The sequence below is a fragment of the Myiozetetes cayanensis genome, unplaced genomic scaffold (assembly GCF_022539395.1).
Source record: "Myiozetetes cayanensis isolate MyiCay16 unplaced genomic scaffold, myiCay2020 scf7, whole genome shotgun sequence".
Taxonomy (NCBI): domain Eukaryota; kingdom Metazoa; phylum Chordata; class Aves; order Passeriformes; family Tyrannidae; genus Myiozetetes; species Myiozetetes cayanensis.
This window is the reverse complement of record NW_026087964.1, coordinates 36193798-36212364: the sequence shown is the minus strand read 5'-3', so window position 1 is coordinate 36212364 and position 18567 is coordinate 36193798. Positions and strand designations below refer to the sequence as shown.

Sequence of the window (18567 nt, the reverse complement as noted above, 5' to 3'; positions counted from 1 at the left end):
ACAAAATCCCATTGCCAGAATCGTAAACTGTTAACTATTTTTATTTAAGAAAATAATACAACTATGCCCCAAAAATTATAACAAAGCTTGAAAGGAAATATCTCTCTTTACTATGCAATGAAGACAATGCCATAAAAGTAAATAACAAAGCTAGAGAAAAATTAACAAAATTACAGAAAAACAAAAACTTGCTATAGGTTTTGTCTTAGTCAAATATTCTTTAATGGAAATAAAACATTTATAAATTGTATTATTCAAATAAATACATATTTTAATAGGTAAAATGTATCTGAAACGTGGAATTCTTCCTGATTCAAAATTTCAGACTATGCAAAAATTCAAAATAATGGGCTACACTGGGTTGGTTACAAGAGTCTTTATTTTGCAAACTATACAGAAACAGTAAAAAAGAAAATGCATTATACTTTTCAATATTACATAGAATAAACATTAGATTTAGTATTTAATGTATAGAAATTAATTCAAATAAGAAACTGATTTTCCTTTTAATAAACAATGGGAAACCAGTGATCAATTTTTCAAACTACAACCTGTAGTAATACATTATACAGGTCATGTCAATTTTATTGTGGGCAGAAAGCAACAGACAGGATATGAATGAAGATGATGGAGTCCCAAAATGTCTACACAATTAATTAACATGCTAACATAAATACAGTGATTAAAGTAATTTTCTCTACAGTCAAATCTTAAGTGCTACTCTACACAATAAGTATAATCTAGTCCACATGGTAATTACATAATAATAGGAAAAAAATTAAAATAATCCATTTTCTTCATTCCAGCAGCAGTATCTATACTGGTATTAATTTGGTAATCGGGTGTGCTTAGCTATTGCCTAATATCCTATACTGGTATGCATGCTAAAACCTCTCTATTTCTATTTTGCAAGGCACCTTTACAATACGTTCTCTAAGTTTCTGCACTAGTAACAGAAAATGACATGAATTAAGATAAAGAGTGAAACTATTTCCTGAATTAAGAAAATAAAAAACATCATTATACATTTATTAAAAAGTACCTTGGGTCAAGTGACAATACTCTGAAATACAGTCATATAGGTAATAAAGGTAATACAATTTTAAGCAAATCTTTTTCCCCATGTAAATATTTTATGCTAATCTGATTAGAGAGAAATACAGAGAAACAACAAAAGGTGAAGCAGTGTTTGAGTAAATAATGATACAGTCTTGACATGAAAAAAAGAAAAAAAAAAGGGTAAGAAAATTTTAGAATTACAGAATTGATGCTTGTCCATGCTACTGCTTTTGAAAAATCCTTTCAGTAATCTAGCCATTTCCTAATAAAAATGTAACTACAAATGCAAACCCAACAGAGGGCTTTGTTTTAGTCTTCCCTCCTGATAATTTTTCTCCATACCTTTGATTAATTAAAGGCTGGTGAGAAGCTACTTGTGTATCAAGACTTTTCTACTGCAATACACTTCTGATTTATAATATGGACAACCTGCAAAGACTTCAAGGCCTAAAACACTGATAGAACTTAAGCTGAGTTATGGTATATGTTCTGAAGAGGATATGCACAGTTCCAAGTAAGGGCAAATATTTTTTCACCAGAGTTTTAAAGAGAATGGTTGTCTTTATACTGTGTTTTGCACATTTATATTTCCAGTAGCACATAACATTTTTTTCTTCAGGCTAGACTTCCATTATGTTTTCTTCAGCGCAACGGCATTTAAAAACTCAAAAGCACATAATATAATTATTCTTATTTAAACAAAAAAGTCTATGACTCCAGCTGCAATATTTGAAATAATCATACAAAATATACATATTTGTTAGAACCCTTTGGATCACGGAGACCAAAGGGATTTTATGAAATGTCATCTCGTGAAACTTAGAAAGGTACAATACATGGACCCCCTAATATCATCAAATATACCCATCATGATCATCGTCATCATCAACATCATCATCTCCTTCGTCTTCATCATCATCTTCAATTTCGTCTTCATCATTCATTATTTCATCTTCATCATCTTCATCATCTGTCCATTCATGGAAATCGCCAGAGGCAAAATCACCTGAAGTCTCTAAATCGACAGCTAAAAAGGTATGATAGTTATAGAAAAGACTCACAAGATCCACTATGTATTTACAGTGTATTTTACGTAAGCATACTGAATATTTACTTTCAGGACAACTACAGCATGTCACATAAAAATAAAATATAAAAAATTATGAAAATTTTTTTGTCATAAAAGAAATCCATTCCAATAGTGAATGAATTTCTCAATGTTAACAAAAGGAAACAATTTTATGGATTTTTAGAACTATAATGAATCCTGTGAACAACTGAAAAAAATTAAGTCCAACTTACAGATGACAGTAAAGACTACTGATTACTGTTCAGTTCTTACATATCTATCAAACTGTCCATCTGGAAAGGATTCTGGATTAGTTGGACAATAGGCCTGAGCTTGTATCTCAAATACTGTCTTCAATTTACTTTCTGCTTCAGGCTATGTTCTTTTGTTAGAGAAGAAGTGAAAAAAAAAAAACCACCCAACTTTTTTTCATCTTTCAATCAAATAAACAGCAAATAAAGGTGACATGGGAATTCTTGGAAGAAACTACAGCGCTGTAGGGAAGGGAAAAATAAGGGAAGATTTAGTGTGCTAAAAACTTTTGGTAATTCCCTCAAATATAAACTGAAAAAAAGTCAAATTGAATTCACTAGCATGCTGATTACCCAAAGGAATTCCATCAAACATTCTGGGGCTTATCTAATACTGCTCTAGAAAATTAACTTTTCCTGGATTTATATACACTATGCCAAACACATATAAGGGGTCTATTAATAGCTGACTCCAGTGACAGGAGTTCCAAAAAATAATGAATAATAACAATAACAAATTATAGACTGTTATTTTTTGCATCAAAATCCACGTAGTTGGGTCCCACATCTGTTCTTACTGAAGAAATTTAACCTGGTTGGCAATCAAAGGGAATAACACCTCTAAAGCGAATAGCACAAAGGGGTTTTTAACTTACCACATTCTGCTGCACCATTTGTTCTGGATCCTGTTACCTCATTACCATATCTGTCAACACACCAGCACTGCCCTATGCTTCCATGGCACTGACTTGGTTTGTAATACCCATCTTCATCACAGAAGGGGATGTACTGCCCTGCGACATACAGATGTGTAGTGAATAAGTGTATTAAAATCTGCCCTTTGGCCAATGTAACAATTACAGCGGAAAGCAACTACCTTTAGCTGTTTCATCATTCCAGACTCTACACTGACTGGTTTACTTCTACCAAATTCAGTTAGCAGAAAGTGACTCAATCTATCAAATGTGGGAGGGTAAATAACACATAGCAGTCTTGGACTGATTTCAAGAAATAAAGTGAGCAATCTTCCTTTAAATTTTTTGTTGGTCCTGTGATACACATTCCTTTCTTCCTGAACGTCTTGGTCAAGATATTCACTGTATTCTGGGGAAAAGGCTCAAATGTAGAAACCACTCCTGAATGGGAAGTTCTATCACCTGCAGAGTACAGAGAGGGCATATAATCTGAATAGTAAGGGCCAGGCTTCCTGGACTAACAATTTGCTAAAAGGAGTTAATTGTATTTAATACGTATTTTACAAACGACTTAGTTACATAGTAATATTTGATTATTTCACCACAGAAGACAAATGCAGTGTAACACACCAACAGTTGTAAAAAAATGAATGTTAAATTTGTATTTATATGTAAAAGAGGGACTTATTTTGTGAGACAGTGACTTGTCTAAGGCTGAATAATCCACTGGTTTTCAGTTGGACAAAACAGATACCACAACAAACAAAACATTCATACGAAAGTGTATAGTTCTTTTTAGAAACATGCTTAGCAGAAATACAGTTTTGGTTGCTTTGGGCTAAGCCTTTTATTGCAGCTTTTATACAGTGGCTAATGGTAAAAGGAAGATTTTACACTTCAGTAATATTGATACAGTATAAACTGATTTACAACAAAGATTTCAATTACTTAAAGAATATTACAGTTAAAGGATCAGCAGAGATACTAATTTAGGAGTGCCTTAGACTGTCCCCTCTATAACTGTAAAAACGTACCTTCTATCAGGGTAATAAAACAGACATAAGATCTTTTGGTAGGTAAGGTAATAAAACTAAGTTTAATAGCTTTCAAAAATTTCATAAATTTTGTTGCTGAAATTTACTGTGGTCTATCTTCACTGGATTAATATTGATTTTATGTTGCTGTTTCACTAGGCTTATTTATGTAAGCAATAAAACCTTCAAGAGAATGATCTATGGCTCACCTAGGAGCTTCTTTCCTCCTTGCTGCTTCTGAATGTTGCTGAGTTCTGTCTGGCAAGGTGGGTCTAAAATGACATAAAAATGTTAAACAGATTACACTGTATCTAGGACAGAAAGCATAGGACTAAGTTTTCAAAGTTTACGATATTTTAAGGTCATTCTAACTACTGATCTCAAGTCCATCACATGCTATTTGATCAGTCCAGCCTCTTAACTATAAAGCTTGCTTCATGTATTGCTTAGAAAAAGGATGGCTCTTAATTTCTTCCCTTTTGCCCTTGTTAGAAGTCATGTCCAAGTTTTGCATTTCACATACTACACTAAGAAAATAAAGATTTTTTTTCTTCACTGAAGTCTGCAAGATCGTGGTTCTATGGCAACAGTTTAAGACTGGATCTTACAGATACAAAGCCCCATGTTCAGCAAACCAACTTAAAAATGTTGACCAAATTGTGGATGGTTCTAAGGTAAAACAGGTATTAAAATTCAGTTTTCCATTCTGCAGTTATAGCCTAATCCAGTTTTGAATAATTTAATTTTCTACTGTCCATTAAAGGAAATCACAGTATGCCCCATGAATGGGAAGAAAATAAGACATGAATGTAGTATATACCTTACTGCTGAATAAATGAAAGAATCAAAGACAGTAAAGTACTAATTAATCTCTGAACACTGACATCATGTACTACATTAGACCATTAGCACAACAGCATTTCCCATTCTGAATCAGCACTGGTATTACTGAGTTTACTCACATACATCTTTATCTTATACTGTTCCCAGACAAAATCTCGCATGCCATGAATACTAAATACGTTTTACATATTGGCAGACTCTGATAATTTATAATACACCTTTGCCATGTAGGCTCCCTTTTTTTCCATGCAAACAGAAAAAAGTCTTCTGAGTTAGTTTAAAGATGAGTAAGACTAGCCTAGCTTGCTGATGAATAACACACGTAAGACTAAAACCCAGTCACTGTAGGGCCCTCTGGTGACAAATGCCTAGAGGAACTGGGGATCAAAAATATATTTCTGGTAAACACAGAGCCTCTTGGTTGGCACAGCCTAGATATACCAATAAGCATTTGGTATTATTCATGAGCTCTTATCGAAGAGAGTAAACAAAAACTAGAAGATCATAATAGCCCCTTACTGACAGCAGGCTGTTAATTTCTCTTGGCTCTATGTTTTAAATACCATTTACATACCAAATACATTTAAAGAAGCTTATAAACATTTCCAGTGGCCTCAATTCTGGTGGGCCAGGTTTTTCCCACTAAATCTATGATGATTGTTTTTAAAGTGAAGACCTTAAAAGTAGGCTCCACTTTCAAAGTCCTGTTCACTGGAGTCTCAGTGCCAAAACAAATTTTCAGGAGTTGTCCTTCCAGACAACTAACCAATTTTCTGTGTGTGATCTTGAAAAATCACTGGCATTTCACATCACTGGGTGGGTATTGGGTTTTAAGAATTTAGTCTGTGAGTATTTGTTGAGGGTACATAAAGGTTTTTTTTTTATTGTTATAAGAAGTGGTTTGGTGATGATCATGCTCACTATTTGCCAGAGATGTTCCTTACTTTTCAAAACTAAGGTTTCTGTCTTTCTTGACAGTTAAAGAGTTAAACTTTTAATTCTACAACATTCTGAGGATCAATTATTTCTTAAAACAAAGGTATTTTCCGTTATCATTAATCTAATAAATGACAGTCATTTATCATACAAGTATCACAGGCTAGAAGGATCTAGGACTGGGGTGGATTTGGCAGTGTTATGTTAACAGTTGGATTATGTTACAGAACCTTTCCCACCTAGTTTAGTCTAGTCTATCCTATCCTCCAAAAGAGAAAGGAAATATACTGAAGGAGAAGAACTAGTCAAATAGGAAAAAAACACCTTATTTTGTTCCATGAAAAAAAAATCCTAAATCATAAACACAGATCTAAACATGTGACCATATGTGGAAAATTAAAAATTATGGACTATGCCTAAAGAAAAAAAAAAATCTTCATTTACAGCTATAAATCTTTGGTTGCATAATTACAAAAAGGAATACAACTAACCAAGAGGTAACATGGCAGAAAGTTACTTACCCAAAACTCGCTTCTTCTCAGAAGCTAGGTTTTCAAGATTCACATTTAAGCTTTGCTTCTCAGGATAAAAGCAGCAAAAGCTCTTAACAATACTAAATCACTCTGGTGCTAAAAACTGTCAAAGAGAATGGCAGGCTACAAGTTCAACCATCTCCTTTTGGTCCATAGCATATCCTTTTTCTTCTCCCCCAAATGATAGTGCTTTCCTCTTTATTTTCCAGTTAGTTTCTAAGTTTGAAAAGCTTTTTCTGAACTAATTTCAGTAAGAGAGCCACAGGACAACTTCTGTCAGTCCTGAGTCAAGGAGAAAAAATATCTTTACAAAAATCAGTGTGGTGGCTTCCTTCAAAATATTAATTAATCTGACATCAGTCTTTCTGATAACCTGAATACAAATAATGGAGTTAATTATCTTCATCCTTAATCTACTTCTACAGATGTGGCAGGAATTGTCTTTCTGATAATATCACTGCATTATTATGAGTGATTCATGAACCACGTAACACCAGCCATCCACAGTTCTTCAGTGCTCCAAGTACTCATGCACACCAGAGTATCCCATGATAATAATAATAATATTATTAATGTAATAAATAATATTAACAATAATTATGTCCCTTGGGACATCAATATCCAGTTATGTCAAGAGGTGCTTCAAGGATAGCACAACTAAGCCTTGGTTTACCAAAATGGCACATTAACAGAGCAACTGGAGCAAAATTGGTAGATTTTATAAAGAATGTCTTTTATTTTTTACAGACATGTCCGAAGGAGCTGTTACCCGCACAGAGAGCCTCCAGCTTTCTGAAATTATCAGTCTTACTCAAATACAAACCAGTGTTTTTTCCATATATCAAGTAGGTAATATTTGGCAGAGCCCTTAGGTTCTGGAACATGGTCCACTGCAGATTAGGTTGCCTTGTTATTTCTTGCCTGTGGCTTGTGGTCAAGCGTTGTAATTGTTCTTGGACATCCAAGGCTTTTAACTTTAGGGATCAGAAGCCTCAACACTAGACTTCTTTCAGGGGATTTCATTTATGATCATCATTTATCTTGATACACCTTCCCTTATAACCATCTATAAATACATTTGAAGTCCTTGCAATCTGAAGACTGAAAAATACGAATCATGATAATTATTATTCTTCTGTAAGATGGACTGGTTTTTAAAGTCATGATGATGTCTTCCAGCCATGACAGACAGAAGAGCCCCTAAGAAAATGCATCTAGAAAAGTGCTGGACTAATAGATCCATGCAGAAGCCTGCAGTACAGAAATACTTCAGTGCTAAGTATAAATATTTCCAGCAAAACTGGGTGCTCTTCTACTCTGGATCAGTGATGCCACAAAACAACACTACAATAATGATGAATTACTGGCAGAAAAAAAAAATTAACCTATTAAAAGGCTGACATTGCAAAGGCCTCAGCCTTTAGGCAAGCACTAAAGTGACCAGTTAGCATCAAACAACTAAGAAAACAAGTTCTAGAGATGGCCACTGAAGCACTTACACGAATTGTTGCTGAAACTTGAGGGCAATAGCAACTAAAACACACAGGAAGACTTGCAAAGAGCACCAGCAAAGTGCAGATTTTTACGTATTGTAGAAATGCATTACAGTGTCTTGGATATATCTCAGAAATAATAAACTACATTTAAAGCAGAAGAAGACAAGAAAAAATGCAATAAGCATCACTGAGATGTATGTAAGTCTTAAGCATTAGTCAAGGCAGGACAGCTACTACAGGAAGATCATCTTCTCCACAAGAAGGAGGATCTGACTTCAGTATTCATAAGAAGTTGCTTATATTGACTAGAAGTCATGAGCAACGTGCAGTAATGGGTCTAATGCAGTGTAATGCATCATGGCATACCTCAAGCAGAATGAAAGAAGAGTTGCAAGTACTTGTCTGATCCTGACAGTCTTGCACCATGAAGCTAAGACCAAAGACCATGAGGGCTTCTCAGATAACGACTTCAGCAATACTATGTGCTTTCAAAAAGCACAATGAAATTGCTATCCCATTATGATACATACTGTTGACTAAATTTTGTGCTCACTTTTGAACACTGTTAATCAAGAACAGTGCTGTAAAACCTGTAGAAGTGCTGTTGATCTGCCCAGAAAGCAGCTACTAAGCTCAATGAATACAGGAAGCTGCTCTACATGGTTCGAAGCATTCTGCTAATATCAACCTCTTTTGATAAACATCAGAAAGAAGCCAGTGAATTTCTCTATTTGCCATCCCTTTGTTATTAATAGCAAAGGTTTAGTTAAAGGCCTTATTTAGATTGTTCAATCAAGTAAAACATAACCAAATTTGAATATATTCAAAAGTTTTAGCAAAACACTGCAAACTACAGAGAATTCAGTGGGTTACTAATACTAGGAGTTAGGACTCAGACTCTTGTGCAAGAGCTAATAATAAGACATGACAAAATAAGACTACAGGCTTCTTTTTTCTCCTCACAACTAAAAAGGAGAAAACAGATTTTGATGACAGTGCTAATTTGGAAGGATGAAGTGCATGTGTAATCTGCAAGGATTGCCGAAATTGACATTTCACTTCATTTAAAATGTTGAGGACACATCTTTTTTACTATATGCTCGTACACTGTGGTATCAAAGTCTATCTAATCTGTTTAACATCAGTGCCTTATCTCAACACCATTATCAAGACAGTGAGGAAATTGGTAAAAACAGGAAGGAAAGCTTGATAATGTTCAATTCTGCAATGTGGAGAATCAGTGTCAATGAAAGTCAAATCTAATGGGGTACCATTAATAACATTCTGTAGCATTTAGATCAGTTTTTACAATACCATCCTCAGATTCTAGCAGTCTGCTGAGCAAATATCTTAGACAAAATCAGTTTATAGGCTATAGAATGCAAAACTACCTGAAACTAATCTATGGAAGTGTTTTCTTAATGCCCTGGTTATATCGTACATGCATTATATAAATTGGTAGAAAAACTCTGGACCATACTAGGCCACATATTTTGTGCTGTACTTTCGCTGGCAACTGAAAAGAATTATGCTGCTCTCCAAAGTTGTTTATATATTAAGCTGAAATTATTGTGGTGGGTTTTTTTATTTTAAAGACAACCGAACAAAACATGTTATGTTCTTTAGGAACTACTTTACTTCTGGCATGGGTTATTTTTGATTTGTGTATTTTGTCAGCAGTACATATATGCTTATAAAATAAAAGCCAAAATTATTATTCTACTATGAAACAAACAAGGCTTTTTGAAAGTTTAAATGTTAACTTTCTAACTGCAAAGTTACCAAAGAAAAGAAATCTGCTATTCGGTATTTATCTACAGAAATACAGCTTTATTTTTATTTAGATTTACCACTGGTAGATGTGGCATGATAGAAACCTTTGTTTCCAAAGAAATCAGAATCACGTTGAGTGCTAATGGGAATTTATCATGAAAGTTTCAAGGGCACGAGTGAGATTTAAAAACTGATACTAAAATTTTCAAAATGTTGAACTGACTTTGCAAACTTTCCACCAAATCAGTTTTATGTCCTCTACTGGCAGAATAAATTTAAACCCTGGTTGCTATTTATCCTTTAAAAAAACTCCCTCATGTTAGTAAGAGAAATGAAGGGACAATTCTGACCAGTTTCAGACAATATCTGATGAGTAAATTTCTTGATACATTATAAATAGTTTGATTATATAACGTACGTGACGTCTCACCTACATCTAAAATTTTTTATACTCCTCAGAAAAATAATGCTTATAGGCTGTGTTTATTTGTATAACATCAGAACATTAACATGATATTTAACTAGGCAATAAAAATCTACTGGTTTTAGATCCAAATGACTGGAAATAACTTTATCTATAATGTTCATTCAGCTATTTTATTAGGCTCACAGAACATTAAGATACTCTACATTAGCAATAAGAAAAAGTTTCTTTTATAATGTAGGCAAAGTAGACTGTGAAAGAAATAATTTAAGTAATTTTGTTCCTTATTATGTTCTCTCTGCATATGTACTGGATGTTGGCACAAGGAACAATATAGCTGTAAAAGCATTTGTTGCTGTTTTGCACTTCATTTAGAATTCGTCAATTTTTAGCAGGCCTTTCCATTTAGCTTGGGTTGGGGTTTTTCGTTTGTTCGTGATTTTTTTACTTCATTTTAGGTATTCACCATAGGTCAAAAACCTTAACACAAATTCATTGTAAAGCACTTAAGAGCTTGTAGTTTACTGTAATCTTCTTAATATATTAAAAAAAGATGAAGCCCAACAAAAAGGTCAGTCATACACATATACAGATTGTTCTCATCTTTTACCTTGCTGTCTTTGGAAGCAGTAGCACCACTCATTGTTAGATATCAAACTGTCTTTGTATGTGTCACAAGAATTGAAGAACGCCCTGGTGCACGGCTCATTCTTGTCAAGGTAAATGCTTCCAAGTTCCGACTGGTCCAGCAACAGGTCATAGTTCGTATCAAGCCTATTAAACATCCAGCCAAGGGAGTCTTTGCAAATTGGCAAAATGCTGGTATCAAATCCTAAGAGGTAAAACAAAAATAATAAAAATTATATACTAAGAAAGATAGAGCAGCTGCTGAGCTCAGCCACAACAAAAGAATGCTGCATCATGGCAACAGGTCTGTGGCACACAGATACAGAACATACACAGTGTAGGTTATTGAAATACTATATATAAATTGTATGTCAGACTCAATTTAAAAGTCATTAAATTAACCTGGTAAAAAAAAATAATCCCATCATCAGTCTCAAAGCATTTAGAAATAGAAGTTTTCTTGTCAAATGTCATAACTATAGCACACACATTACGTATGCTAATAAATGAATTACAGTGATTTCCTGGAAAATAATTCTGTTAAGGAATTTAGGTGATATTATAAATCAGGAGACTGAAACTTAAATGGTTTGCAAAGTTAAGAGAACTAAGAAGAGAATAAATTCCAGATAACTTGCTGGAGTCCATGGGTTGTTTTTTTCTGTTCCATCAATATACATTTAAATCTGTGAAAAAGTAACATGATAGTCAGCGTCAGCAATGCTTTGAAAGTTGTACTTTATCTTTACCTAGTGTACTTTCTATCTCTGAGGAGGCCATGGAAAAGATGACTGCTAAGAGCAGCTGGCTGCCAGTATCAGACCTACTGATAGAGCTTGCAACTTCCTAAATCATTGGTTGGGAAAAGGTCAGCTGGAACAGGCTGAGTTAATTATTCCTGTATCCAGAGCTCAGACCTCATGTTTGTGATTCCTACATGAACTTTAAAATACATGCAGACTTGCATATGGACATGAATAAGAAATTCAGAAACCGTCAGGACTCTCACCTATGTTGAAGATGTGAGCTGCATACGATATACACACACTTTTTTCCTTGTTCATGTGCTATGGCTCATGCATATGGCCAGGCATTTAAGTATATATCTTAATATAGAATGAGATTTAGTGCTACTAAACAGTATTTGTCTGGAAAGTTTTAAGTCAAAATGAGATTGGTAGATATGGCTATAGAAAAGTTGACATGAGAGCACACAGGAATTCTCAATTTCTGCTGCTGTTGAAAATCAAGCCTGCCTGCCTTTGCTGTTGTTTTGACAGCATTAGAGAAATCTGAAAAGCACTTCTATACTTCTAAAACAGGTTAACTTGGATAACCCAGTAACTGTATTTAGAAGTCAGTAAATTTTCTTTTACATACATATCTGCATATGTAGATATCCATACTATGGCAGAACGTAGATATCCATACTATGGCTTTCACTTCAGAAAGTAAAAGAAGAAAGCTGATAGTATCAAAAATTCCTTGTGGAAGCTAGACCATCACATAAACCCCCTTTCCCCAGAAATCCTAAACTAATTATGACTTTTCACCAGGATGATCTCACTTTGCTTTGTTCCCTGATGATCTGTTGCATTAATTATTATTTTTGTTTGAGAGAAAGAAGAGAAAAGCAAAAAAAAAAAAAAAGCCATCCATTTGATATTTATAATATTTTTCATGAGTTTAACACAATTTAAAAACATAGCCAAGCATTCAACCAATGACCTCTCTCTTCCTTCCTCTCCAGTCCCTATTAACACGTAAAGACAAAACTTCTTTTCTGTGTATTATGAAAAGCAACGAGGACCCAACAGAATGAATAAGGATAATATAGTAGATGTGTTATTCAACTTTATCTGTAAAAGATATCAAATTATTCAACAGGTGTTTCTGATTAGAAAAATTCTTGAAGGTTCCTTCATCTTAAAACATTTTATTTAAGATTAAATATTCAGTATAACATTATTTACCTATAAGGTTCTGTTCCTGAAGGCCTCTTAACACTTTCTCTCCTAGTCCTGCTTTTAGCTAGAGATCCTCCTCACGACCTTGGATTCAGAAAGAGGTTGACATGAAACTGTCACCTATCCTGCCTTTTGTGTACCTGCATGACAGGAGAATTTATTCTTGTGCTCACAATTTTTTTCTGAATTTAGCACTCTGGCCAGCTCACCAAACTGTAAGAGAAGGGGTAGAAAAAGAGCAACCATGAGGAGACAGATTTTAATTAATGAGATGCCAGCTATATGGGAATATAAGATAAAAGCCACTTCAAGGGTGTATTCAGGTATATCTTGTGGGACAAAGTAAGTAACCGTAGATAATACATCTGCGTGTGGAATTTTGAGTGTAAACGTATTGAAAGAAGCATCACTTTCAAGCTTCAGACAAAGTATCTTTAAATTAGTGTTTACGGTCCAAGCTGGCAAAGCTCACATCATACAGTACTTTGTATTTTAGGACACTAGAAGACAGCACTATGTATTTAATAAGGAAATAAGGAAAAACAGAAGAAAACCCAAACAACTGCTTATTTTACTTCTCAATCAGTTTCAAATTATACTCCAAAAAGAAATAAATTTATTTGAAGAGTAGTGAAAGAACATTGAACATTTCAAAGGCTGTATGCATCACTACATTAAGGGTGGAACAATACTATACAATTGTGTAAGACTTTATCCCTATTTTTTTCTTGATTCCCTTAACTGGCATTAGCCAGTTAAGGAGTTCATCCTTAACTGAATGGAGTTCATCCTCTGTTCCTATTCTTCATTTTTTTTCTCACTTCTTTCTATATAGTTTTTAGATATTTTAAAAAGTGTGCCTAATAGTAATGTCTCACCAGCCTTTCCTCTATTACATTTGTCATAGCTAAGGACATACTCTTCGCAGAAACAGCAATTTATTGTAACTGGTAGGTACATCAGAACTAATAAACCAAGTTTAAACAATAACATTTCATATAAGAAATTTTTTATGCTATTTTCAAGCCTGGAAAATAAAGCTTACATTTATTAAAGCTGTCATAACCTATCTATTAAATAGCATCATATGCTGGAGAAAAAGCACTGTGGGTCATGCGGTCTAGCTTTCTACTAAATAACTGTTTGATTTAATAATTTCTAAAACTGATCATGCTTTACCTTGAAAGTAGTTTATGTTTCTTTTTCAGAATCTGGTTCTGAAGTAGTTTCTATTTTCCTTTATAGTCTAGGTATATTTGTTGTTGTTTTTACTATTTTTTCCCCTCTTCTCTGATATACACATCTTTAGTGTTTAAACAGTGAAAAATCACATATCTTCTTAGTTTTCGTTTGTCTTGTTTCATCAAGCCAAACTATTTCACAACCATCAGTCACTGAAATCTAGGAAATCTGAAATCTAGGTCAAATACTAGTTTTGGTGAAATAAATAAAAATGTCTCAAGTATTTCAGAGGTAAGCCAGACATGTGTTGACAGAGATAGAAGCAGTTTTGTTAGAAATAAAATGGAGCAGTCCACCTCTTACAGAACTGCTACACCACAAAAAGATCATCACTCTCAGTTCCATGTCCACATTATCAACTCTTTTAGAGAATACTGTGGTAAAGTAAAATTCTTGGTTCATTTTAAAAGAACCTTTAAGGAACTGTCCAAACTTAAGATTATCTAGAAGTATTTTCTCTGTCACTCTGAAAAATGTTATACTTGTGAAAAAGGGACAGAAAAGCAATTAGGTACATATCTAGAGTTTAACATCTGCTAATGTGGTTTGACACATGAAGGGGTCAGGTGATACAGAACTAAGAACCAAAAAATCAGCACGTGGCCTAGTACTAGGAAGTCAGTTGCCCCAGTTACACATAATATACTACAATGCTGGTTTTTAGACATTTTTCACAGTTGTGACAAAAAACACTAAGCAGAAACTAAGGGGGATGAATTGGTATGTTGAATGATAGTAATTTATTCTTAATGATGAACTACTAGGACATTATACCAAGGAGAGCAAAAAATGCTGCTCAGATGCCTAAATGATGAAAGAAGATTTTCTCTTTCTCTAATTTTAACCACTTATTTAAAATCTATTTCCATATACCATAATAAAATGAGCTTTTATGAAGCTATTTCTGAACACTGTCTAGAAAAATGTGAAGTCTCAGCTTAAGCTCTTTTCCTTGGCCAAAACAATCCCAGGGGAAAAATTATTAAGAAATATAGCCCTCCTCCATGTCTTACACACTAAGCATTCAAAACATTTGCTCAAAAGGAACCAACAGAAATGCTCCTGTTTCTGCTTATTTCTCAGGAGAGAATTTCAACTCTTAGTAAATATAATCTGCTTTCTGAGGTCAAACTATTGTTTGCTTGCTTATTAAGGACACAAGCAACAAATACTTTTGTATATTGAGGAAGATAGATTTTGACTTCATGTGGAAACCAAAACAGCATACATACACACATAGGGCTCACGTGTTGCATCATGTAGAAATTGTTTATCTAATACATCAAAAAGTGCATGATTCTTTCCAATGCCAGTACACTCTCTGGAACAATAAAAAACACTGACAAATCACACGTGAATAAACACATGTGCACTCTGCCGGAGTCCTAACTGTGACCTAGACCATGGATTTATCTGTTCAACGTGCAAGCTGCACAGCAAGAAGGTTTTCAATTGTAATGGATTTTTGTAATATTTGGGCTTGAAGAAAATCTTCAGTTAACAGCATTTCACAGCTCAGGCTGACTACAAGCTGGGAAAATGTTTTCCTTCCTAATGTAATCAGGACAGACCCGAGCAGGAAAGACTAAAATAAAGAGGACTAGGTAGGTGTGAATGCCTGTCACCTGTCTAAAGCTGAGTTAGGGCAAGACACAGAAATAAAGAATATCCTGAGCTAGAAGGGACCACAGGGATCATCGAAGACCAACTCCTGGCCCTGGGGAACATGGTACGTGGGGAAGGTACCAAAGGTATTATGATTAACCTAGGAAAGCTGACTCTCATTTCACAACAAAATGTACAAGAGAAAGAAATAAAGCACAGCTGCAGTGTCCTTTAAACACCTGTAACAGTTTGCATCCTGAAGTCTCTCCTTTTCAAGAAAGTGTTTTAAAGAACTTTATGGAGGGGGAGAGGGAAGGGGAAGCATGATGAATCCTCTTGCTGGAGGCTATCAGTTTCCTAATATCTTGAGAGTTAGGATGAAATGTATTATTTGGGACACCCTATTGACCATTTTATTAATAGGTGTGACTGTTAAAGAAAAGTAGAAGATATCTGAGGAGAAATAAATTAAATAAAATGCTATAATAAACATCTACGTATACTTCATTGTGTATAAGAACAATTCTGTAAAAAAGAGAGAGTAAAAACCAACTTCAGTCAACAATACTAATTTAGTTCATTCAGAGTCTAACTTTAAGTAGAGATGAATTAATTAAAATCCTTGGTCAGAATTACTTCTATGATGAATTTCTTCTTCCAGACTCTTGCATTAAGAATGTCTTTGCATAAGCTAACCTGATACATGCAGAAATTCATTAGAAGAACCTTTTCTTTCTAGCAAACTAGAATTATGGTTCAGGTTGCCAGCCTGTACAACTTTGCAGTGGAGCTTAGGTGACATTTTCTGAGATAATCTCAGGAATTAGACAAAATGTCACGCAGTCAGCATCCTGAAGACGTCAAAAACGCTGTTTAAAACCACAGCTCTTTCTAGCTCTTATAACTGTACAGCGACTATAAGGAAGAGTACTGACAAGAGTAACAAAAACCTTATTGTTCTGCTTACAAGTTCTGTCTGTACCTCAAGATTTCCAAATATGCTTCAGCAATGAAGATCAGGGAATTGTAATTGATCACTGCATAATGTCAGCTTGTCTCTTCATGGATAAGGAATTTAAGATAGTCAGAAAGAAATAAAAACCTCCAAGAAAAAATCTGAAGTTGCTTATTTTATTTACCTTTCCTTACAAAATTGGTCTTTTCCTGCTCCAGGTTTGTATGGGGATTTGTCAATTTTAGTCCAATAATATCTCACTATGCTAGTTCTAGACAAGCCAATTATAAGTAATTTCACTTCAGATTACTTGTATTTTTATGTTATTTTCAAAATTATTAGTGTATTAGATTCCAAATAATGATATTATTTCCAAGACATAAGAATATTCTCTTTTACCTTTGGCCTCTGGTCTTTCATCTTCTAACATGACAAAGTGCACAAGTACTCTTCAGAAATAGACTGCCTGTTAGCAGAAATATTTGTGGGACTGTGGTATTTTTTGTGCTTTGTATACGATACACTAATATTGTGTTTTATCACACAAAATTAATACAGAAATAGAACAATATTTTAATAGAATTTAAATAGCTATATAAAATGTCACTTTATTTTTTAACTCCATATTTTCCTATCCATATGGGAAAAATAATGGGGATATTACTGCAGTATGATGGTAGAGCATCCTTTGTCATTGATTTAGACCTCAAATGGTTTGAGGAAAAGATTTAAGTTTTTATATAGCATTTATGTTAATTATACTTCTAGATATATTCCATTTAAATATTCTAGTCTGAATTACTAATAAGATTTAGCTTTGGGAAAAAAAAATACGTGTCAGTAAAACAAAATTACCTTATTCTTGTAAAAACACAACAATGTAGGCACCTTACATTTTTAACTTATTATCAGGATATTGATGGCTCCAGCAGAACAACTTAAACACTGTCGTTTGATTTGCTTAGAAGTAATATGAATGATTTTATGGACCAATGTGGATTATTTAATAGCTGAAACAACTCTGAAAAACTCCAGCAAGGCACTACACATTTGCACCACATCTGGGTTGGTCATAAGGACTGTGCCTAAGTCTTTTAATAAATCCTGTTCCAACTGCCACCAGAGAGAATGAAATACGAAAAATCCTAAACACAAACAGACAAGCAGAAAGGATGTCAGAAATTGCTTTTTTAAATTCAGTTTTTCAGTGAGGAAGGAACTTTATGACAAGAATAAAGGAAGGCCTGGGGGAAAAGGTGCCAAAACAGATTTTTAACTCCCCAAGGGTAATGAACAACTCCAAGGATTTGCTAGAATAATTAGGACACTGAAAGAGGAAGTTGCATTCAGGTGGGTTTTTTTGTCATAGCTATTGTTCTGTACAGACCACTAAGTCTCATGTGTATATGTAAGTATAAATTCATTATACATGACAAGTTCTTTGTGAGATTTATTTGTAGGTATAGCTTTCTAACATCCCCAACACAGGGGCTGGACAGCTCTGGTATGTTTGTGCATCAATGTGCCTAAAGTCTTTGACCTCCTATTACTTCAGAGAGAGACTTAGAGGATATTACTCAAGAGATTAGCTCTTCAAGAACAATTTTAAGAACTGCTTCATGTTATTAGTAAGGACATTACCATGTTGAATGGTTATCATTATTTCTTATTTCTTTATGCATTTACAGGGACATAGTGACACAGGATGTCCTTCTACACAACAGACATACTAACTCCTCATAAGATGAGATACATATTGTGCTGCCTCAAATGAGAAATTCTGAAGCACAGAAATGTACATACTAGAAAAAACATACAGTTGCAATAACAAAACCAGTTTTAAGATAATTTGTGCATCCCGAAATCTGCAAAGGAAAAAACTATTACTGAATATCTACTCATTCCATTGCTTTCTGTCTATAGATGGACTGCCTTTCTGCAGTAGCCTGTCAAATTAATACAATCATGTAAATGCTGGCTATTTATAAAATCAAATAAATACTGCACAAATGGAATCTTTCTTATCTGAAAGCTATATTTTTTCCCAATTACCAATAT

General features: G+C 34.1%; 1 protein-coding gene across 2 annotated transcripts in view; it reads right to left on the bottom strand.

The window, feature by feature from the left end:
- Window positions 1-361: 361 nt before the first annotated feature.
- The window catches only part of SPOCK3 (SPARC (osteonectin), cwcv and kazal like domains proteoglycan 3), a 165817-nt gene continuing 147611 nt past the window's right edge, over window positions 362-18567 (bottom strand). Inside the window, exons 8-11 of one of the 2 annotated variants that reach the window (XM_050338303.1) lie at window positions 10724-10945; window positions 4318-4380; window positions 3036-3173; window positions 362-2086 (exon numbers count right to left, since the gene is read on the bottom strand). In XM_050338303.1, coding sequence (XP_050194260.1) covers window positions 1914-2086; window positions 3036-3173; window positions 4318-4380; window positions 10724-10945 — 596 coding nt within the window. In that variant the 3' untranslated portion in view covers window positions 362-1913. The remainder of the gene's footprint in view (window positions 2087-3035; window positions 3174-4317; window positions 4381-10723; window positions 10946-18567) is intronic. The other variant, XM_050338304.1, reaches the window with a different exon arrangement.